Source organism: Sceloporus undulatus, chromosome 4 (assembly GCF_019175285.1).
Source record: "Sceloporus undulatus isolate JIND9_A2432 ecotype Alabama chromosome 4, SceUnd_v1.1, whole genome shotgun sequence".
NCBI classification, from domain to species: Eukaryota; Metazoa; Chordata; class Lepidosauria; order Squamata; family Phrynosomatidae; genus Sceloporus; species Sceloporus undulatus.
In genome coordinates, this window is record NC_056525.1 from 168,774,893 (window position 1) to 168,799,403 (window position 24,511).

At 41.8% G+C, this 24,511-nt stretch overlaps 2 protein-coding genes across 4 annotated transcripts in view; both read left to right on the forward strand.

Annotated features, from left to right (window-relative positions):
• The window catches only part of LOC121929270 (desmoplakin), a 56,585-nt gene extending 49,722 nt beyond the window's left edge, over positions 1-6,863 (forward strand). For all 3 annotated transcript variants that reach the window (XM_042464646.1, XM_042464647.1, XM_042464648.1), the window contains exon 24: positions 2,788-6,863. In XM_042464646.1, the coding sequence (XP_042320580.1) occupies positions 2,788-5,991 (3,204 nt within the window). In that variant the 3' untranslated portion in view covers positions 5,992-6,863. The remainder of the gene's footprint in view (positions 1-2,787) is intronic.
• A 6,359-nt stretch (positions 6,864-13,222) lies between these two features.
• Positions 13,223-24,511, forward strand: part of LOC121929096 (mevalonyl-coenzyme A hydratase sidH-like) — a 29,777-nt gene continuing 18,488 nt past the window's right edge. The window contains exons 1-3 of the mRNA XM_042464411.1: positions 13,223-13,421; positions 15,672-15,878; positions 19,554-19,721. Of these exons, the coding sequence (XP_042320345.1) occupies positions 13,223-13,421; positions 15,672-15,878; positions 19,554-19,721 (574 nt within the window). The remainder of the gene's footprint in view (positions 13,422-15,671; positions 15,879-19,553; positions 19,722-24,511) is intronic.

A 24,511-nucleotide genomic window follows, 5' to 3' on the forward strand; every position in this document is an offset into this window, starting at 1 on the left:
ATTTGAATAAAGCACTGTGTTGTGGTTTCAATGTTGGATAGACCAAGTGACCAGGGTGTGAATCCCTGCTCAGCCTTTGAAACCCACATCTTAGGCAAACTTCCTATGAATAAATCTTGCCAAGAAAACCCTATGATAGGGTTGCTTGACTTGACTTCAAGGAACATAACAAAAAAAAAAGTTTATGCACTGTTACCTTGAAAAGATTTTAAGATTCAAGAAAAACAATTGTTTTAAAAAAGAAAGAATAGCAATCGCAATAGCAAGTACGTTTCTATACCGCTTATCAGTGTACTTAAGCACTCTAAGCAGTTTACAATGTGTAAGCTAATTGCCCCCAACAAGCTGGGAACTCATTTTTGCAACCTCGGAAGGATGCAAGGCTGAGTTGACCCTGAGCCCCTGGACTGAACTCACAACCTTGTGGCTTGTGAGTGAGTGGTTGCAGTATTGGCATTTAATCACTATGCCACCAGGGCTACTTTAGAACTGGAGGTCATAAAGTCAGCCCTCCACATCCATGGATTCAACCATCCATGGCACGCATATATATGCATATGCAAACTTTGATTTTGCCATTTTATATAACAGGCATCATTTCTATGCTATTGTATTTAATGGGATGAGCATCCATGGATTTTGGTATCCATGGGGTCTGGAACCAAACCCCAGTGGATACCAAGGACTCACTATATTCTGAAATCCTATTATTAGGTTGTTTTGGTATCTCTTTCCCAAAGCGTATTTTACTTTAAAGTTAACTGTGCTTGCATATCCTCTGAACCTGCCCAGTACAGTGCATTACTCATGAAGTTACATCTTGAGTGTATCCTTATCTCCTTTGCTCTTCTCTCTTAGAGAGAGAGAGAGAGAGAGTGTACACACACACAAATGTATACATACACATCTTCACAATGTAGTTACCTTAGTTTCTTTCATCTACATTTTATCACTATGTGCACTTCCCCTTAGATACATATGCATGAACACATAGTTAGGTTGATATCATTATATTTGTTACCCATGTCATTGTTTGCCATTTTCCAGTGTTAATCTATAGGTCACAATCTAGCACAGAGTTAAGTATATATAAGCCTATTGAAATTGGTGGACTTAACTTTGTGTCCCTTTATGGTCATTGTTTCTTGCAACTTCAGCTCTTAATTTTTAACTCACCTAAACATTATCTAACATATTTTCCTTATCTTTGTTCCTTGGCTTTTCTGTTTCTGCAACACAATTGAAATATCATGATTTATAAGCACTGTGCTCAATTTAGTGAGCAATCCATCAAACATTGCTACAGTTCAATGTTATTTAATTTCATTTAAATGAACAGAGGCAGTGCATGAGCCATGTTTAGAGAAGGTGGTGATTCATTGCAGAATTGGTCCAAAAATATTTTCTTCATCATGTACCCATTTAGCCTTTTCCCTTCCCCCATCTATCATATAGATGTACATTTTACACATTTATGCTACACTTTAATTGTACATTGGTACTCATTCAAATTCATCAGAGATAGGAGAATTGTGCATTCTGATAGAAAACTGTACTAATAGTGTGGTATAGTTAATATAGTTATAAAAACAACATGTAATATTTCATGAAAACAGAATCACTTTATGACAATTAATGAGACCTTTGTCTTTCAAGTGACCTGAATCCATTTCACTGCAGATCTAATATTATGCAACATCTTAAATATAAAACAAGATGGAAGTCTGGCACTTTGTCAGTGTCCTGGAAAAATCCAAGCCATGTTTCATCATCTTGGATGTGCTCGAGTTACCTTTAGATGAAATACAAATTCAGAAACAAATATTTGAGATTTAAACAGTAACGGAAAACACACCCACCCTAGTGCAAAGTGACTTCCTATAATTTCACTGCAGAGGAACACATCTATAGATCAAATCTTCTCATCCAAAATCAGCAAGAATAATTCTTGTATGGAAATTCATTGTTAGAGCCCTATGCACACTGGAGCTCTCATACCCACAAGAGTTCTATATTAGGATGTGTTATAAATGGCTCTGAGTTTTTATAGTGCTTAAATGATTTATATCTGCCAACATTTGATGGTTTAATATATTCATTCAGGAATTTTCTCACCCTTTTCAATGGATCCAGGATTTTTTCAAATATACTAGTAATGTGTAGGGATTCCAAAATCATCTCTACTAAAATGCAGTCAAAACTGAAACAGCTTATGATACAGATTTACATTGTAAAAGATGATAAAGTATGAAACCCTGGACATCAGGAAAAAAATCCATCCCAAGTGAAACAAAGTCAATTACTATTGATTTCAGAGGGATGAGATTAACAGTGCAATCCTTTATCTTTTCCAGAAATAAGTCCTATCAAGTTTAGTTGATTTTAATCCAAGGAAAGCACGTGCAAGGAGTATGCACACTTACTTGGGAGCTGGTCTCAATTCAACCCAGAGGGACTTGTTTCTGAGTAGACAAATATAGGATTGTACTGAAAAGTACATGTTTTAACATTTCCATTAAAAGCACTATGAACTAAAAGTGCATCACTATGATTGGACAGTGGTACAGATTCCTTGGTTTGAAAAAAAAATGAAAACATTTCTATAAATGTGTCACCCTGTATTAAAACAAATCCATAAATGCATCAGAAATACAGTATTTGTTAAACCACACTAAAGGTATCCAGTGCCCTTAGATGAGAGGCTGAACTGTAGGTAACATAAAATAAATGGATGTTGGAGGAGGTGCTCATTTTAATTCTGTTTTTCTCCCTCCTTTTAAAACACAGGCATCACATAGGATTCAGGAATCTAAAAACCAATGCAATCATATAATGCAAGAACGAGAAGCATTGCTGATAAAAATTAACACCCTGGAACAAGACAAAGCAAGACTGCTGAGATTGGAGGAAGAACTGAATCGTGCCAAAGGCACACTGGAATCAGAATCTCGCTTGAAAGTGCGGCTGGAGAATGAGAAGCAGCAGATCATGAATGACCTAAACCAGTGGAAGAGTCAGTATTCACGGAAAGAAGAGACAATCAGGAAGATTGAATCTGAGCGAGACAAGAGTGAGAGGGAGAAGAGTGCCTTACTGATAGAAATTGAGAGGCTGCAGGCAGAGCTTAAGAGGATTGAAGAAAGGTATCGGTCCCGGTTAGAAGAGACAAGCAGGAAGAGCCAGTCAGAGATGGAAGCGGAACGCCTGAGGCTGCAAAGGGAAATAGAGAAACTAAAGAAACGCCCCTATGGGGCCCACAGAGGCACCCAGACTGAAGAGGATTTTGCAATTGATGCTTCCAAGTTGCTTTTCAATGGCCTACGGAAAAAAATAACAGCTGTCCAGCTTTACGAGTGCCAACTGCTAGACAAAAGCACCCTGGATAAACTGCTGAGGGGGCAAAAGTCAGCGGAGGAAGTTGCTGCCAATCTTGAACCCTACCTAAGGGGAGCTGGGGCTATTGCTGGAGCCTCTCTTAATCCCAAAGAGAAGTATTCTCTAGTGGAGGCCAAACGCAAGCAGCTTCTTAGCCCAGAGAGCACAGTCCTGCTTCTGGAAGCCCAGGCAGCCACAGGAGGTGTGATTGATCCCCACCGGAATGAAATGCTAAGTGTGGACAGTGCTGTTGCTAGGGATCTGATTGATTTTGATGACAGGGAACAAATCTATACAGCTGAAAAGGCTATCACTGGGTTTAAAGACCCTTTCTCTGGGAAAACAGTGCCTGTAGCAGAAGCCATGAAGAAAAATCTAGTTGACAGGGATACTGGTATACGTCTGCTTGAAGCCCAGTTGGCTGCAGGAGGAATCGTTGACCCCATCAACAGTGTCTTCTTGCCAAAAGACATTGCTTTATCCCGTGGGGTGATTGATCGAGACCTGTACAGAGCTTTGAATAATCCTTCAAAGAATTTAATTGATCCTATCACTAAGAAGGCCATAAGTTACACGAAGCTGAGGGAGAAATGCAGAATTGAACCACACACTGGGTTACTCCTCCTCCCTGTACAGAAGAGAAGCATGTCATTCCAAGGGATTAGGAAACCCATCACTGTTTCTGAATTGGTTGACTCTGGTATCATTCGGGAATCAACAGCAAATGACTTAGAAACTGGAGTAATCACAGTAGAAGAAGTCACTGACCGAATCAAAGATTTCTTGCAGGGCTCCAGCTGCATAGCAGGTATTTATAATGAAGCTACCAGAGAGAAACTTGGCATTTATCAGGCTATGAAAGTTGGCTTGGTTAGACCAGGAACAGCACTTGAACTGCTAGAAGCTCAGGCAGCCACTGGATTCATTGTGGATCCTGTCAGCAATTCAAGGCTTACTGTGGAAGAAGCATACAAAAGAGGCCTAGTTGGAATAGAGTTTAAAGAGAAACTTCTGTCAGCTGAAAAAGCAGTCACTGGATACAAAGATCCAGAAACTGGAAACATCATCTCTTTGTTCCAAGCCATGAACAAGGAACTCATTGAGAAAGGCCATGGCATCCGTTTGCTGGAAGCCCAAATAGCCACTGGTGGGATCATTGACCCCAAGGAAAGTCATCGGCTGCCAGTCCATATGGCATACCAACGTGGCTACTTCAATGAAGAGCTGAATGACATTCTCTCTGACCCTAGTGATGATACCAAAGGGTTTTTTGACCCCAACACTGAAGAGAACTTGACCTACCTGCAGCTGAAAGAAAGATGCATAATAGATGAAGGGACTGGACTTTGCCTCTTACCCCTAAGAGAGAAGAAGAGGTTGGTGCAGTCCTCACAGAAGAACACCCTTCGGAAACGCAGGGTTGTCATTGTAGATCCAGACACAGGCAAGGAGATGTCAGTCCAGGAGGCGTACAATAAAGGCCTGATAGATTATGATACTTACATGGAGCTTTGTGATCAGGAGTGTGAATGGGAAGAAATAACAATTACAGGATCAGATGGAAGCACAAGAGTTGTGCTTGTTGACAGAAAAACAGGACACCAGTATGACATCCAAGATTCCCTTGATAAAGGTCTTGTCGACAGGAAATTCTTTGACCAGTACCGTTCTGGAGCATTAAGCCTCACACAGTTTGCAGATATGATTGCTTCCAAAAATGGTGGTGATGAAGTCTTCAGGCATGAAGCCATCACTAGATCTCCCACTGTCCTGAGTGTCAAGAGCTCTTCTGTGGTGTTGAAGAGTAGTTCTGGCTCCTTTTCTGAATCCCTAGAGGAAGCCACTCCCATTGCAGCCATATTTGACACAGAAAATTTGGAGAAAATCTCAATTTTCGAAGCTGTGCAACGAGGCATTGTTGATAGTATTACTGCCCAACGTTTGCTTGAAGCCCAGGCTTGCACAGGAGGCATAATCTGTCCAACCACAGGCCAGAGGCTGACCCTTCAGGATGCACTTGCCCAAGGTCTTATTGACCATGACATGTCTACCCGGCTGAAGCCTGCTCAGAAAGCCTTCATTGGGTTTGAAGGCATCAAAGGTCGAAAGAGAATGTCTGCAGCAGAGGCAGTGAAGGAAAAGTGGCTGCCTTATGAAGCAGGCCAACGTTTCCTTGAGTTTCAGTTTATCACAGGAGGCCTTGTTGACCCTGAAGCAAGGGGGAGAATAAGTACAGAAGAAGCCATTAGAAAAGGATTGATTGATGGCAGGACAGCCCAGAGATTACAAGACACCAGCAACTATGGGAAGATTTTGACTTGTCCAAAAACTAAATTGAAGATTTCTTACAAAGATGCAATGAATCGTTCAATGGTGGAAGACCAGAGTGGACTCAGATTGCTAGAAGCTTCTTCTGTTTCATCTAAAGGCATATCCAGCCCATATAATGTCTCTTCAGCACCAGGTTCACGTTCTGGCTCACGCAGTGGATCACGCTCTGGCTCGCGCAGTGGATCACGCAGTGGATCTAGGAGAGGAAGTTTTGATGCTGGTACAAGTTCTTCATATTCTTATTCCTACACAACCATCAGCAGCAGCAGCTCACTTGGGCGCTAGGAATTAACCAGAAAGCTTATCTAATTTTAATTCTTATCTGCAGGAGTCTGTATTCCTTTTTTATTAAAAAAAAACCCAAAAACAAAAAAGGAGAACTTGGTGGTAACATTAGTACTTGCTTGGGTGAAATAGCTATAGTGCAGAATAGAAGTAAACCCAAATGTAAGAGGGAGGGGGTGCTATTACTTTCATATTTTTTAAACAAATCAGATGTCTATTTTTAGGGAATGCAAGGTTGTGCAAAATGTAAGAATATATTCTCTCTTTTTAAAAACAAACAAACCTTTGTTTGCATCTTTTCTTATGTATTTTGCATGTAGTCACTTGCTGCCATTAGTCAATTTGCTTTTCCTGACTATTAAGCCAGGCTTCATGTTTTTGTATTACCATCAGGGTGGTTTTTTTGAAAGAAAGGCCACTTTTCTTTGTCAACGTGGGTAGCACAGCAATAATAATCTGCATCATCTCCAACCAACCTTATACAGTTGATATTCCATATCCATGGATTCTTTCTTCACAGATTTAAAGCTTCCATAATTTGAAAATACTCAAGAAAAAATAAATTCCAAAAATCAAACTTCGATTTTGGCATTTTATATACAGGACACCATTATGCTACACCATTGTATATACTTGGTCACGGATTTTGGCATTGATGGGGGATTCTGGAACCAAACTCCAGGAGATAACAAGAGCCTACTCTACTCTGTATTTTTCCATTGGTCTCTTCCCAGTTTATTAGGGTGAATTCATTAGAATGTGCTTTTATTTTGCTATGGCCAATCATTTGCTTGCTTGTTTTCTGTGTAATACCACACGGGCCTGACTGCATAACATTTAATATTCTGGCAATAAAAAGTAATATCCTTTGATCCATCTGTGGAAATATTTTGACTCTCAACATTTGATATGTTTACATTTTGGAGCATCCATCTATGTAGGGAAGGGTTCCCATCCCTTTGGGCCTCCCAAGTATATTTGGAATTTAGAGAAAGTTTTCACAAATAGCAACTCCCATGGAAGGTGGGGGACTGCCCATTTACAAACTGGCTACCCTGATATTACTGGACTGTCATCAAAACCCCATTTTGTGGAAGTTAAACTGGAGAAGCTAGAAGAACAACACTATGTCCAGGAACTTATAGTGGGATCTGAGCTCCAGAACACAAAGCCCTTCCAGTCATCCACTTCACATAAAGCAGACTGAGGCGGCTCATCAGACTTGGTCAGTAAACAAGGTTTAAAGTTGACTCTGAACCTAATGTCAAATCGTAAACACACATCCCTCCACATTTGGTTGAGTTAGGGGCACAGGAATCCTGTGAATGTAGAAAAACCACAAATAACAAAAACACTATGTTTTTACCTGAGAGAACACCTCTCTAGGAATCTCTAGGTTCTTCAGGATAACTTTTGGTTAACGTTGACCACAGAGTTGCGCTGGAGGACCTAGATATTCCTAGAGAGAATATATTAATAAAATTCATGAATAATCAAATCCACAAAAGTCAAAGCTGCAACTGTGGAGGGATGACTGTATTTACAGCATGCAAGATGCCCACTTTAAATGTTGAAAAGAATAAAGTGGGAGAGACAACCTGGTGCACACCAAGGGGATGAATGTTGGCATAGTGCCACCCATGGGTATAGTGTAGAACCTCAGCACTGGTTGTATATTGAATATTATTAATTGAAGATCCCCTGTGTTTTTCTTTGGAAGTGCCTTTTGTTCAGCTAGACTACTGACATAATGGGAGTGGGTTGGGAAAGCAGTTGTATTACTGTTCTGGGCTTCTTTATTGTTGATCAAAAGTTGAACAAGAGCCAGCAGTGTGATACTGCATCAAAGAAGGCAAATGCTCGTTTAGTCTGCATAAATAAAAGGATACTTTCCAAGTCAAGGAAAATAATAACCCCACTATACTCTGCACTGGTTAGGCGTCATCTGGAGTACTGCATTCAGTTCTGGGCACCTCATTTTAAGACATAGACCAAAGTTGGAGCAAGTTCAGAGAAGGGCAATGTGGAAGATAATAGATATGAGTCCAAAACACACTGTAGAAGTAACCCAGTTTGAGACCTCTTAGCATATTCAGTTGTAAAAGGGTGTTAATCCTTTAGGTCTGGGAAAGCTGAAAGACATAAATGCAGGTTTAGTTCTCACACTGACATGGTAAACCTGTGTTTGGATTGCATCCCTCCAGATTGAGGGGTGACACATTCCCAAATGCTCATATGTCCCTCTCCCCAGCTCTTCTTTCACGTAGAAAGCTTGGTACAATGCCAAGGAAAGTGTATAGTGGCTTATACACTTTCTTGACATCTGGCTTCTGAGTTGTAAGGATTGTTAAAATAAAACCCAAAACTAAACTGGAAAAGATGACTACTTAGTTGTTTGAAGCTCTCTCCTGCAGATAGCACAACCCAGATACAGGTTATCAAATAATACCTGGCATGCACTTATGATGGCCAAACAAGAAAGACAACAGGGTTCCTATAGCACTAATAAATGTATAGGATGGAGTATTTGAGTCTTTTCACATGTAATAACTAAGCGTGTTCTCACCATCCAGGTTCCTCTTTTTCTCCCACTTTAGCATTAGATTTCACATCTCACTAAGAACTAGCCTATATTTTTGACTAATAATCATTGTATGGGGTGTAGTTGTTTGATCATTGGACTACAACTTTGGAGACCAGGGTCTGATTCCTAGCTTGAAACCTGCTGGGTAAGGTCAACAAGGTCAGTCAAGTCACACTCTCTCAGCCTCAGGAAGACTGGCAAATCTCTGAACAAATCTTGCCAAGAAAACCCCATGATAAGTTCACCTTAGGGTCAGCCTAAGTCAGAAATGACTTGAAGGCGCACAACACACACCTACCACAAAGTACATAGAAATTGGTGCACATTATTCAGACAATTTTGCAAAGGGAGTTCAATGACTGCAACCTTAGTCTCCATTAGTATCAGATATCTGCAAATTATGAGGATGTTTTGGAAAATAATGGCTGCATATTAAATCAGCTACATATTAAAAAGCAAAAAAAGGACTTTATAACTGGTAGGGAGTGGTTGGTTTATTCAGCAGTATATGAACAATTTTGTAGGAAGTACAGTGGTACCCCGGGTTACGAATTTAATTCGTTTCCGCGGCGCCGTTCGTAACCCGAAAGATGTCGCAAAAAAGAACCCGAAAAAAGGCTTTCCGCTCAGGTGCTGGCAAACCCGGCTTTAAAATGGTCGGCCAAAAACGCGCGAAAAGCACAACCAAAAAAAAATTTCGTAACCCGAAAAATGCTATTCGTTACCACCCCACCCGAACAGTTTTTCCAAAGCTAAACGTTTTCGTACCCCAAGTAAATTCGTAACGCGACAATTCGTAGCAACCGGCGTAACCACTGTAGATGAAAGTAACAGAACACAGAAGTTACCATTTTGAAATTTACCTCTTGAACTCTGGTGGGTTTCAGGTCCAAGAAAGGATGTGCTCATGCTCCCCTCTTTACTCTTCATTCTCATTTTCCCTAGATAACAATAGGGTGCATGCCATGAAAGAGATACTAAGAATTCTCATGTGCAAAATCTACTGGCACTTTACTTATCTTCCTCAACACTATCCATCTAGGATGGCCCAATAGGCTCAGGTTCAGGATCACCTTTCATCCATCCAGACGTTGGTTGACCTTGAGTCGTTGCTTTTTATTTGTTAAATACAAAGCCCTGTCATTCAGCATCATCTGATCAAGTAGCAAACTTAAGACCTTTTTGCTGTTCCAAGTCCAAAGTGGGAAAACGGATATTAAAACAAATTTATCACAATACGTACCTGGGTGGCTTCTTTAAAAAAAAAATACAGTAATCCTTTGGTTGGCTTCCAGTTTCACGTGATGACTCGCATGCATGAATGGGTCATCAAGGCACGTGGCACAGCTCCTCACCTTGAAACTGCTTTTTACTAGAGTCATTTCGACATTCCGCAGCCAGTGATCAAGGTAGAGGAATCAGTTTATATATAGCATGCATATGTAAATCACAATTGAGCACGGACCACTTACTATCCTGATTGGCAGCAGATCTGAACCATCTCTGCTCTATATCTAGAAGTTAAAATATAAATCGCATGAAAAAAAAACCTAATGAGACATATTGTAACACAATGGACCGACAGAACAAGCTGGGAGGTCACCGAAGCACTGAATCCCGAACTTGACACAAGCAGATTGTAACAAAGAATAAGACTTTGAATTCCGTTCTTTATTACATTTCCAGAAAAGCAACTCGAGCCATTTAACTTTAGCGGTTCTGCAAAATCTAAACTTGAAATAATCAAGATATCATTTCCAATGCTGCATGTACCCGGTTTCTTTTCCTTACAACTGCCTTTCTAATTTAATTGACCCAAACCCAAACTGCTTGTCTCTGCTATATAAACCCACTGAATCAGCAAATGTACCAAGTTCCCATGATTTAAGACTTTGTATAGTATATGTGTACATTATTAGGTCCAAAAACACACATCAGAATAATCCATTTGAGACACTGTACTGCCCTGGCTCAGTGCTAGGGTATCCTGGGGAATTCTATTTTTTGTGGCACCAGAACTCTCTGACAGAGGAAGGCTAATGTCTCCCAAAATTACAGTTCCTACAATTCCCTCACTTTGGGTCAGGGCAGGTAAAGCTGTCTCAACTGAATTATTTTCTATGTTCTCTGCCTAAAGTCATTTATTCTTATGAACTACATCAACCGTTCTCACTGTTCTCCCTTGTGGCCCTGCTGGCCTGGAGACAGACGTCGGAGAAATCGTATGTCATATTCGTTGTAGAACAATTAGTTGTATCTTCACTTTCCATTTGCCTGCAGTCTACTGGGAAGAGCAAGTTTTGCCCCTGCTTTTCTTTCCTGTCACCCTCCCAACCACTATAACAAACTCTTTTGCACTTTGAATTCAGTTTGCAGAGGGAAAGAAGGAAAGTGAAGGAGGAGGCGAAACTGGACATTTAAAAACCATCTGAAAAAGTGGCGTGACAAAAGATTATAATCAGGACTAGCCCACCATCTTTGGCCTGTTACAGACTGACCAAAATAAACGCTGCTCAGGCTCTTTAGAGCAGGGGTAGCACGCTTTTGAGCCGGGGCCGGTTACGCCCCACGACAACGGGGGCCGAAGCCAAAAAATAATAATTAAATAATTTTTTGGAAAAATAATAACTAAAATACACCGGAACAAATGTGACAAAAATTCAATGGAGACACTTTTTTGAAAAAAAGGAGATACGCCAAAACAATTTCTATTTTTTTAAAAAACTGTTACATAAACATGTTCGGCGGCTTCTATAGCCAATTGCCCCCTGCCGCCACTTGCCCCTGCCTGCCACTTTCCCCCTTTGCCCGCCTCCTCCTGAAGCCAAAGGGCCCCAGCCCCTCATGAGAGAGGCCAAAGGCTCCGCGGCAATTGGCAGCAGACTGGGCGGGGGCCGTCCCAAGGCCCTTACAGGCGCATCCGGCCCGCGGCCGCAGGTGCCTAACCCCTGCGTTTAGAGGTATGTATTTAAATACGCATGCTCCTAAAAAATCCGGAAGCGCACCAAAGCTGAATCCAGTGCTTAGACCTGGAGTGTGCTTTGGCGGCGACCTCCACTCTTAGGAAACCCAGCCATTTTAAATACGCTACTCCAAAGAGATAGAAGCACTTATTTTGGCGTCTGTAAACAGGCCATGGAATCATAGAGTTGGACGAACCCGTAAGGGCCATCCAGTCCAACCCCCGCCATGCAGGAAACTCAACCAAGCACCTGACAGCTGGCCATCCAGCCGTGTTTAAAGACCTCCAAGAAGGGCGACCCACACACTGAGGCAGTGTGTTTCACTGTGAACAGACCTGGGAAGTTGGAGGAGCATGCAAAATCACAGTAACGAGAAGCATCCCCTCCAACAGAAGACTCAAAGAAAGGACAAAACTGGAGATTGAAATGAGAAATAAACAAAGCGCAGAACCCAGAAAGGGCGCCTGGGGGCGGTGGTGGCAGACCCCCCTATGACCTATCATCTGTGTAGTCAAACACACCCTCGCAACTCCCGTGATACCCTTAATTTGGAAGTGTGTGTGTGTACGCTGCAATTATATGGCAAAATTTACATTTTTTCTATGACATGTCTTTTTATGTATCAGAGGAGGGGGAAAAAGCTTTAATTGACATTTAAATGTGCACTGGCTAGCTGCCCGTGGATACACCAAGATACTGGCTAAGATAACCCAGAGAGATACTTGACCTGGTCTGTTTCTAGTCTCTGAGTAATATTTCCATGCTCAGCTTTGGTAGAGCTGGCCCTGGCAAACGAACCACTGGTAAAATAAAGGCAGCAATTCCCCCTCTTTCGCTTTTGCCCCCACAAAACAAACATTAAGAGGTTGTTGGCATGAAAAGCGAGTAATGTATTGGATAGTAAGAGAATCTTTCACCATAACAACTTACTCACCGCCAGTGCCTCCAAGTTTTACATTACAACCTGCAAATCTGACCATGAGTCTGCTGGTTCGTGGATGATGGGAGTGTGCTCAACAAAGATCGAAGTGCTGGTTGAGAAAGGCTGTGCTCCTATCTTGGTCCTGTTTGGCAGTTATCCATTTCCTCCCACTCCTCTTGTGACAAGGAACGAGAGAGTTACCAACTACAATTATTATTTAAAGATGAAGATGAGCGCGTCAGTAACAAGAGTTTTATTTTCTCTAGACCAGGAAAATTGTAGATGTATTAACATTGAATACAGCAAGAAGAATATACTGCCATAAAAAGCAATGCTTTCTGTAAACATTGACTAAAATATGTGATACGCGAGATGGTAAACAAATGGAACATAGTTCACTCTAAGGCCGTATAAGTGCACCAAAAATAGGATATTTGAGTTCCCTCTGAAAGAGAATTCCCTTTCAGCCATTCTCTAAGGTCTCCTTGTACCTTTGGATGGACGCCGTGAACTGAACTGACAGTGCTGTATTTTTCACATTGTTGATGCTATCAAAGATGTCGGCATATGGACACTATGTAATGGCTTGCAGTAAACAATTGCTGGCAAATATGGAAAGCTGACCACTTGGAGAAGGAGCTTTGACCACAAAACTCCCCAATCCCCAACAACGCAAGGCTATTTGGGGAATCCTGGTGTGTAGTCAGAGGCTACCTTCTAGCTGTGCTATGGCACACTTCTAGTCTAGAAAAATAAAAAGCCATGGGGCTTAATTCTCAAATGCTGAAGTGCCTGCTCTTCAAGCTTCTGCTTGAGATCATATATGAAGATCTTTCAGCCAGCAATCTTTCAGATGATATTTCAGCATTAAACAAACCCCTTGGTAACCTTGGGCAATCAACTCTTCAGCCATCAGAAGAGGGCAAAGAAACGCAGCCCCCTTTTGAAAAAACCTGTCCATGTAGGTTCCCTTAAGGTCATCTAAGTGTATAAAATGCCGGTGTGCCAATTTCGCGACTTTCACGCGAAAACGGGACTTTTCAGAGCTTTCCGTGTGATTTTCGCTGGCTCTTTTTCAGTGCCTTTTCGGCGACTTTGGCCCTTTCAGCTTGCAGCCTTCTGCGAGCAACCAAAACCCTTTGGAGTGTAACAGTTTCAGCCAGGGGCTGGAGAAAACCTCTCTCTCTATCTTCTCTCTCTAATGACTCCCCTTGAGAGCCAGGACGAAGCAGCCCAACCAACCCCAACTGTTTGGAGGAATGTTCCGCCAATCAGAGAGAGGACAGTGATTATTGCCACCCCCCTCAGGCATTCTCAGGCTCCAGGGCAAAAGTGCTGGAGAGAGGCAGGGAGTGAGGGATCTTGGCTGGCTTAATCCCATTGCCTGGGATTTCCAAGTAGACATAAGTTTTAAGGCACACAAAGGTATCATGGCTGATGTTGTGGACCTCTGTGTGTGCCTGAGAGTGACATTTGGATTTCTGAATTCCTGAGCTTGGGCAGAGTGCCCCAAGCCTACCTCTCAGGGTCGTTGTTGTACTGTGATGGACCATTTGGGTTGCGGGAGGAGATCTCGTGGAGGGGCAAAGGGAAGAATAGAGGAGATTGTGAAAAAGAGTGGAAAGTGGCTTTCTGGCATGGGCAGAGCACCTGTGAAAAATAGATGTTTATCTCCATCCTACTAGTTGTGTGATGTGAATGTGATGTCCCTGATGTGTTGTGTGTTTAGTGATAAATATGCCTCTGAGCCTGGGCAGAGCACCTGGTAAGTTGGCAGCCCTGCCCTGTCTTCCAAGAATTTTGTTTTGTGGCTCTCTTTTCGTCCCTTTTCCATTGCCATCCTACTGCAGAAATAATCCAGTTTGGCACTGCTTCTAACTGCAAGGCTCCCTGCAATGATGGGATTCTGGGCACAACAAACCACCAAGCCCAGATTCCATGCATGGAGCCCTGGCTGCCGGTAAAAGCAGTTGTCTCAACAGGTCAACGACACTAAATTCCCAGGATTCCCTGGTTTGACAAGGGAATTGCCTCCACGTTCCAGATCACAGCCCCAGAGAATGAGTCTACCGCATCATCAGTTTGCCAATTTAAGTCCACTTCTTTCAGCTGCATTTAATAATGATAATAATAATGGTGATGATGATAGAGAGATAGATCTGTAGCACCTTTGGTCTCACTGAAAGAAAAGTTGGCAGCATGAGCTTCCTAGCCTTAAGCGTATTTCCTCAGATGCATGGAAATTGTAAGTATTCATTATGGCACCAGAGCTCTTTCTCACAAAACTACAATTCCCAGGGTTCCCTAGCACTGAGCCAGGGCAGTTAAGTGGTTTCAAACTGGATTAATTCTGCAGTATGGATTGGACTTGAGCATTTTTAATAACGAGCGTCAAAATACTGCAGAAAATCCAGTTTTTGACCGCTTTAACTCTCCTGGCTCAGTGCTAGGGAATCCTGGGAATTGTAGTTGTTGTGGCACCAGAGCTCTTTCTCACAAAACTACACTTCCCAGGGTTCCCTAGCACTGAGCCAGGAGAGTTAAAGCGGTCTCAAACTGGTTATTTCTGCAGTGTGTCTTGGACCCAACTCAGCTGCATCTTCACTCAGACTCCAGAGACATCCAGTTTCATACCGTTTTTTACTGCCAGGCCCAGTGCTATGAAATCCTGGGAATTGTAGTTGTTGTCACACCAGAGTTTGCTGAGAGAGAGGTTAATGTCTCCGAAAACTAGAATTCCCAGATTCCCTAGCACGAGCCATGCAATTTAAAGGGCGCTCAAACTGGATTTTTTCTGCAATGCGATTGCATCCGAACACATTTCTATTTGGCACAAGCTTCCTGAACCCCCTCATGTCAAAATAAATATCTTAAAAGGACTGAAACATTCTTTGTTTGGTTCAATGGTGATTTTTGAGGGTTGAAATAAGTTACAATTTTTTATTCAATTATGTTTACTTTTATTTGCAAAAACATCGCTATTTTAACATTATGGGAATTTTCCGGGAATTGTGACTGATATTCCTTGTGATCTGGGGAATTCCGTGTGTTTTGGACAAACATTTTGGGGAATTATCTTCAAGGCTGTTGGCAACACTAACAAAAAGCCTCTGTGGCCACGGGGAGCTACTGAGAGAAAAGTTGTTGTGCCAAAGGAGGCAGTGACAACAGGGAGCTTGCCTGACTTGGATCTTGCTTCTCTTTTTGGAAGCTGTCTTGATCTTCTTCTCCCCTTCAATGTCCCGTTTTGCTGCTGGATCCGTAAGAAAGAGGTCTTCTCCTCCGAGTCCCGCCTTGGAGGCCACCCTCAGCAGCCACCCTTCTCATGCAGACCGTTCTGCTTCTTCAGGAGCTGAGAGCCACCCAAGGTTGGTAGGCCGGGAAGAGGACCTGCTCTGCAGGCTGGACACCAACGGAGGCAAATGGTTTTCAGGCCATGCAAAAAGCCGCCATTCTTTGCACAAACAAAAAGGACAACTCTATTTGCCAACACTTGCAATCTTGCTTAGCTGTCTGCAGTGGTTGCATTTGCTGCCTCGCAGCGCACCTGCAGGCAACCCTCAGTATTGCAAGAAGGGAATGGGGGCAAAATGTGTACTATCCTCAATCCTTCTCTTTTCATATGGTACTTTGTCTCTTCTAAGTACCTCTCCACACTACAAATACCAGGATTGTAGGAGGGAACCCAGGCAACTGGAGAAACTATGAAAATCCATATAACTGTGTAGTGCAGAGACCTCTGATGTGATGGTTAAAACTAAATGTCAATCACTGTTCTTGCGTTGTTGTTGTTGTTGTTGTTGTGTGCCTTCCAAGTCATTTCCAACTATGCAACCCTAAGAGGTTTTCTTGGTAAGATTTGTTCAGAGGGGTGGTGGGGTTTTTTTTGTCAGTGTTCCCCTGAGGCTGAGAGAGCGTGACTCACTCAAGGTCAACTACATGACTGAGTTGGGTACAAACCCTTGTCTCCAGAATTGAGTCCAATGCTCAAACCACTATGCACACTGCTCTTATTAGCTCTCAGGTTGACTTATGGTGACCATGAATGGGAGATCTCCAAGAGCTCAAGTCCATGCTTCTCACGGCAGGAGAAAAAGACAAACAGAAAAATTAAACAAGAAATTACCAGCAACTGGCAAGGTAGGGGTGGTGAGAACATTGGGCCCATCAGGCATATTGGACTACAGATCCCATCAAGGTCCCCAGCCTGAACAAGGGTATGTGGGCCTTGAGTCCAAGCATGCAGCTGTCCCAAAGTTCCCCCTCCTTGTTGCTGATGCACCTGCTGGCTTTCTGCTTGTGTGGCGCATGAGGAAAACTAAAATGTACTTGTAAGTGAAAAAAGACTTATCCATAAAAGTTGACTATCGCTTCTGTGATCCATAAGTCATTATAATGGTTTGAATGTTTGACTGGGATTCTGTGAGTCCAGCATTCAAATTCTGTTCAGCCACAGAAACCCTTGGGCAAATCACACTATCTCTGCCTCACAGGAAGGCAATGGCAGCTCCTTTCTAAACAAATCTTGCCAAGAAAACCCCATGATGGCATCCCCATAAGATGGAGTTGATGCAAAGGCATATAACTAACCCATCCTGGCTTCAAATAGAGCAATAGAAAGAGCTGGAAACCTACCAGCTTTGGGTGACAGGATCCTTGTCAAGGAAGCACGATTGGTTACTTTGGAAATCACTTCCCAAGTTCTGTCTCACAGACAAATTTCAGTTTCCCTTGAATGGGTCAACTGCGTGACAATGGGAGTACATCATTTTGCTTCTTTGCATTGTGGTTAAGTGAAGAACGGTGTGGGTTGTATTTGTCTCAAAACATAAAATTGGCTAGAACATTTTTGTCTTCTTTGGTCGTATTTTGTAATGATTTGATGGGACATGCAATCTCCTCGAGCAGCCATGCATGCTTAATTTCTGTGGGATTGAATCAGGCTTATCACATTTTAATTGCTTGCAGGATTGCAGGTTTTAATTAAACACCCTATAAAGTAGAAAATGGTCTCATAGTTCTCATAACAGTTCTCGTTTTCCACAACAATTCTGTGTGGTATGTAATTTCAGAACAAGTTTCAGTTGGGGAAGTGAAGCGAGAAAGCAATTTCCTTATTAATCCAGTTTACGGCTTCTTGTGCATCCATCAAAATAGATGCTCTTCCCCCTTCTCCAGAGTTTAAACATTTGAAATAACAAGTAAATGAGACTAGTGGTGCTATGCCAAATAGTGATCCATGGACTGGTGCTGTGCATGGCTCAAAGAAAAAAATTAGGCCTGTTACAGACAGCCAAAATAAAGCTGCTTCGAGTCACTTTGGAAGTATGGTATTTCAATGATGCATGAGTCCTAGAGTCCGGAAGCTTCACCAAGCTGCACTCCAGTCCTTAGGACTGGGTGGCTTTGGTGCGGCCTTTGGACTCTTAGGACGCATGTATCATTGAAATACCATACCTCCAAGTGACTCGAGCAGCTTTATTTTGGCTGTCTGTAACAGGCCCTAGTTAGTTTGTGAGCACAAATTTGGTACTGGTCCATAGCAACTGGAAAAATAGTTCCTTACCAGTTCACCACATCATGTAGCATAAGAAGCACTGCACTATGGTAAAAGCTGGTGTAGTGCAGTGTGTGTGTGGTTAGAGTGTGTGGACTGGGACAGAGAGACCCCTGGTTCAAATTGTTACTTACCTGTGAAGCTCATAGAGTGGTCTTGGGTCCGTCACTCTTTATAAGCCTCACCTTTTGTATGATTATCATGAGGCAACATAAGGAGTGTGTGTTGGACTAGGGATGCATCTACAGTGCAGAAATAATGCAGTTTGAGATCACCTTAATTGCCATGGTTCCATTGTGGGAGCTGTAGTTTGGTAAGTAACAACACTCTTTGGAAAAGGCTAAAGGTCTTTTAAACTACAAATCTCAGGATTCCATAGGATGGTGCTACAGCACTTCAATGGGTGTCAAACTGCATTATTTCTACAGTGTTGGTGCATCCTAGGTCTCTGGAAGACCAGGGTTAAAATTCCCTCCCCTTCATAGGGTTAAAACCTCCTCTTCCTAGATCTTGCCAAGATCTTGCCAACCTTACTGTCACCATTAGAATTTGAAGGCACACAACAACAACAACAACAACAACAACAACAACAACATACATCCTTGGTGCAATCCTTTCTCCCTACAGCACATATGAAATCCAGAAATGAAGTCTAATGCTTGCACATGACAGATTTGATCATCAATGCATATGGTAAATAAACAGTGTTCAATAGCCCTAATTATACTATATTTGGGTGAGTACTCATACATATTGCAAAAATACTTTTGCTTAGACTGAAGATCTCATCTTAAGATGGGCTGGAGAAACATCAATGATGCACATTATAGGCCAGGGGTGGGCAACAATGGGAAGTTAGGGGTCTTCATTAGTCCCTAAGAGAAGGCCCAAACTACCAACTACACTAAATCCCACTATTTTTTTTTTAAATGGCCCCAAATACCCTCAAACACCCTCTGGTGCCAAGGGGAGCATACTCGCCATGTTTTGGGGATTTCCTGGGACCCTAGAAGGCATTTTTGGATATTTGGGGGCAATTTTTTTTTATTTTAGTTTTTTTTTTGTAAAAAAATAATTGTGCCTAAAGCAAATTGAATTGAATCCAGTCCATATATTACTGTTCCTGGAAAAGTGATAAAAGCAGAGCTTGGAATGCAACTTTTTTTTTAATGTATTGTTTAATGGAGTGATCCATTTTTATAAAAAAGAGAAAGGAAATAGGCTAAAATTTGAAACAAAAATTTTATCCCTTCATATATTTTGTGAAATATTTAAAAATGATTTAAACAAACAAACAAGCTTCATTTATATACCGCTTCATACCACCTAAGCGGTTTTCAAGGCTTGAGCCCTTTTGCGGGTCTTGAACTTGCAACCTTATGGTTTTGAGTAAGTGGCTGCAGTACAGGCATTTAATCACCGCACCACCAGGCCTTAATCCTTTTAGCTACCCCTTAATTCACTGTAGATATATAATGATCAAGGATTATTTTTTAAAATAACAAGTTTGCTGTTTTATTTATTTTGTAACCCCAGGAAGAAGGAATGTAATTACTGAAATCCATGGGACCATAATGACTATTGGCATTAACAGGCCAGAAGCCAGGAATGCTGTGAACCAGGAGACTGCAGAATTGCTGGTACAGGCTTTCCAGTCATTTGAAGAGGATAGTTCCCTGAATGTGGCAGTGCTTCATGGACTGGGTGAGGCTTTTATATATTCAGCTGACTACTCTCATTATGTCAGAGCTGCCTCCCACTAGTGGCGTCACTAGGATTGGCGTCACCCGGCTCAGTTATACAGTTTCCCCACTTTTGTGGAGTACCTGCAAATGTGGAAGACTGGCTGTAATGGAAGATGGAACTATAATGGTAACTACTTGTAAAAATAACTTTTCAAGCTCTGTATTAGAGCTCCATGTGGATGTACAGATCACTTTGGGTCTTTGGCTCTTTAAATGATGCATACATCCTAAGTGTCCGGAAGCTGCACCAAAGCCATGCTCCAGTCCTTAGGACTGGAGCATGGCTTTGGCATGGCTTCTGACTCTTAGGATGCATGCATCACTTAAAGACCATACCTCCAAAGTGACCCAAAGCAGCTTTATTTTGGCCTGTCTGTACTGGGCCTAACATTGGTCTTGCAAGAACTGCACTGGCTTCCAGTTTGCTTCTGAGCTCAGTTCAAGGGGCTGGTGTTGACCTATAAAGCCCTAAATAAGTCGTGGTTAGTCTATCTGAAAGACTGCCTTCTCCCATATGGGTCTGCCAGAAATTTGAGATTTTCAGAGGAAGCCCTGTTGTGTCTCTCAGAACCTCATGAAGTTAGATTGGTGGGTACATATAACAGGGCTTTTTATGTAGCAGCACCTTGACTGTGAAACTCTCTACCCAAGGTAGTTAGCTTGGCTCTATCTGTTTTAAGCTCTCAGCAGGCAGCCAAAACAGTGCTGTTCCACATGGTATTCAATATTTGAAATTGTGCTGATTTAAAACTGGATTCTAGGATTGTTTTTAGACTACATTTAGGAGTTTTTAAAGAGTATTTTAGTGTGTTTTAACATCTTGGTATTGTTTTACTGGTTTCTATTTATTCATTACCTCAGAAACCCTTTTGAGCTGGGACACAATACACAAATACTTTAAATAAATACATGTAAGTGACCATAATATCTGGGTGTGAATTGTGTTTTGATACCCAATTGCAGAGGGCTAAAGAGGTGTTAATTCAACTACAGTTAATTGTTCCCAGGCCATACTAAGCTTCCCTCCCAGCCTTAGTGCTTAGGAAACAACAACACAAAATTATAGTTTTTCAAAACCCACAGTTAAAAGATAGATCCAGAGGACCATGTCCCTAGGAACTGGTATATGAACTTTTCTTCCCAAATGATCAAAGCAAATGACCCTGTGTAGAAAAAGTTTACAGAGAGCCAACAGTGACCAGAGACATGGGTGCTTCACAGTTAATATGGAAAGTAGTGTCAAGGGAATACTAACAGCAGAATCCTGAGTGAAATACAGTTGCTTCTGAAGCTGCTGGTGGTGAAGCAAAACCAGATACAGAGAGATGCACTTATATCTGTGTTATTGTTCCAGGGATACCATATTGACAATATCAATTCACCAGTGAGACAACACCACTGTTTTAAAGGGGAAACCAGGGATAAAAGTAGACACACAACAGAGAAAAATAGTGCTTAGATAGAGTCCACTGCTTGACTAGAGGCTGTTCCACACCCACTACACCAGCATATTGTTAGCCCTACAAAAAGGAGCAATGTACGGAAGGGAGCCCACTGAAGTCACTGGAGAGCCCTAGATAACAGATCTCTACTTCCCTTTCCTTCTGTCATATTGGAAGTTAACGATTCTCAGCAACCAATTACGACACAGCAGTATGAGTATAAGTCCTGCAAGGTATACAACTAGTTTAATAAAGCATGTGTGTATGATGCAGAATGATTTAGGTCTTGACAGAGCTTGAGAAAATTACTTTTTTGGACTATAACTCATAGAATCCCCCAACAAGCACAGTCAGTGATAGATACAACCTACATTTATTTTGCTGATTGTGTGCTGGGGTAAACATTCATTTTGTGGACTGAACTCCAGGTATTTAGTGTACATGCAGTGAATTATGCATGTATTTCTGTGTGTGGGAGAGAGAGACATCATCAGACATAATATTTTCTTGGCAGGGTTGCACACTGTTTAAAGAAGGGATTTAGTTTCTTTTGAAACAGCCCTGAGGTGTGTGTGGATTTGCATATAATTTCCAGGAACAGACACAGATGGCATACGCTAGCTTTATCTGGACAAATGCTGTCCTGGCCACTGCAGAAACCTAAGCTTCCAGGTTCTGTGTTGGTTCCAGGAGTATGCCCAAGCTGCAAACATCAGTCTTCAGTGGGAATATAATCCTGCTCAGTACAGATTTCTCCCCTATTCCCTGATGTGCCTTCAGCTGACCAGGTATACCTGTGTCTTGTTTGGATTAAATGTCTCTATCTTGTCTGGATTAAATTACATTTTGTTTGCTGTCATCCATCTATTCCTGATGGCAGACACTAGTTTAGAACCAACCAGCTTCTTTGGAGTTAAGTGGAAAGGAGCAATGGAGTTGAATGTGTATTGATGATAACTAAACTCAACAGTCTCTGCTAGTAGTTTCACATACACTCATCCCTCCATGTTAGCGGCTTTGATATTTGTGGATTCGATTATTCACGGATTTGATTAATATATTATCTCTAGGAATCTCTAGGTCCTCCAGTGCATCTATATGGTCAACTTTATCTAAAAATCACACTGGAGGACCTAGAGATTCCTAGAGAAAATACTCTGCTAGGCATTTGTAGCTCCTCCAGTGCAGTTCTATGGTCAGTATCAGTTGGATGTTGACCACAGGAGGACCTAATGATTCCCAGAGATGTGTCCTTTCAGGTAAAAACATGATGTTTTTGTTATTTGCGGTTTTTCCATATTCACGGGGGTCTTATGCCCCTAATCCTAGTGAATATGGTGGGACAAGTTTATATGTTAAATAGTATGGAGCACAAAAAAACTGGATCCAAAGATACTCCAGAGGACAAGGGGGAAGGAGTCAAACAGGTATACATTGGTGCCATCTTCTGGGGTCTCCCCTCCAGAAAAAAACAGAATCTCTGTAAAACAATGCCTCTACATCCCTTCCCAGTGAGATAACATGGCTGATGATATTGAAAGCCACCGAGAGGTCCATTTTTGTTCCCAATTTAGGTCATCTGCCAAGAGAACCAAAGCTATCATTGTCCCATAAAAAGGCCTAAAGCAAGAATGAAATGGATCTAGATCAGTGATTCCCAAACTCTGGTCTTCCAGGTGTTTTGGATTTCAGCTCCCAGAATTTCAGACCATTGACCAAGATGGCTGAAGTCCAAACCAGCTGGAGGACCAAAGTTTGGGAATCACTGATCTAGTTAAATCTGTCTCATCCAGGAGCCTTTGGAAATGAGAAGCCAACACAGGTTCCAATACTTTATACAGAAATCATTTGTTGGAAACTGGGTGTTAGTTTGTCCAATACAGTGGGCTGAACAATAGTCTCATAATAGGTTCATTTAGGTATATTGGAGCATTTCCTTGTTGTAGCACCCCATTGGCCACTCCCTCTACCCACTTGGCCAGTATCTCTCTGGTGTTTCTAGTAAGCCAGGAAGGACAAAGATCTAGCACGCATTTGACACATACCACTTGGTATGGAGCTGGGATCATATCATGAATAAGAATCTTTTAACCAAGGATGAGAAATGAATAGCAGCAGCAGTAGCAGCAAGTCAGAGGGACAGTGGCTGCAATCAGGCTAAGAATATAGTGATGGGTGGAGTTGTTTTTTGTGGGTGGTAGCAGAACATTTCTAAGCTCTTGGAAAGCAATACTTTTAACCAGAAAGCTAAAACAGGCAATCCATTTGGCACAGCCTTTAGAAAATTGGCTTTGGTGATAAGAGAGACTAGGCTACATGTTTAAGTAACAAAGTGGTAGTTGCAGCAATTTAATATGACAATATAATGAGTTTTCTGAGTGCAGGGAATCAAAACAAAGCTGGATTTCTTTTCCTTCCTCTGACCCTGCCTGCAAATAGATGGTCTACATTAACTGTTTTGCCTTATAATTACTATATTTACTTCACTGAGATAGAAAAACTGGATTCATCTGAAATGAAAAACAGCTGCGTTATTGGTTGTCTGAGGGGAAAGGATAGAGATTGCAGTTGGAAACTTTTTTTAAAAAAATGTATATTTATATTTTTAAGGCTTTGTTCCTCCTCCCATCCCTCCGCAAAGGATATGTATACATAAGGTTATTTATAGAACCATGATTTGATTGAGAAAATTATAGCATTGGGCCATGAGCCTGGAAAAGGGGTCCCATCTGCTAAATGCATATCTGGGAGATGCCTTCTTCCTGGCCTTTTAGGCTGTGGGAGAGTCAGTGAGCTGATTTCCGTACAGTTGCAGAGCTGGATGTTAAAGTAAACACTGTGGGCACCAGTGCTTTGGTTTTCATCATGGTGGTACAGTCAACAGCAGTTCTTTCTTCTGCTTCCAGTGCACACAAAAGTAATGATTCCGCAGCCACACAAGAAAAGTCCTGAATTAACTCCTTCTGCAGTGGAGGAAGAAGGAAATACAGGGTTGATTTGGAGGAAATATGGACTGGTATTAGGAATCCTTTGAAATTAATTCCTGGTTATAGTTAAAATACTTATTTTATTGGGGAAGAAAACAGATATCCAGTGTGGCCTTCTTGCTGTTTTGTTATGCAAACTATTAAAAAGACATTCTGAAATGGAATGAGCTGGTTGCATCTCTTTCCACCCTCACAGTTTTTAATGTCTTGATATTAGATTGCAGATTAAGCCTAATGCCATGAAATTGGTTGGCCGAGTCAAATTAACGTGTAATTTGTTCCTTCTTGTTTCCTTCAGATTGCCTAAGGCACAATGAGGC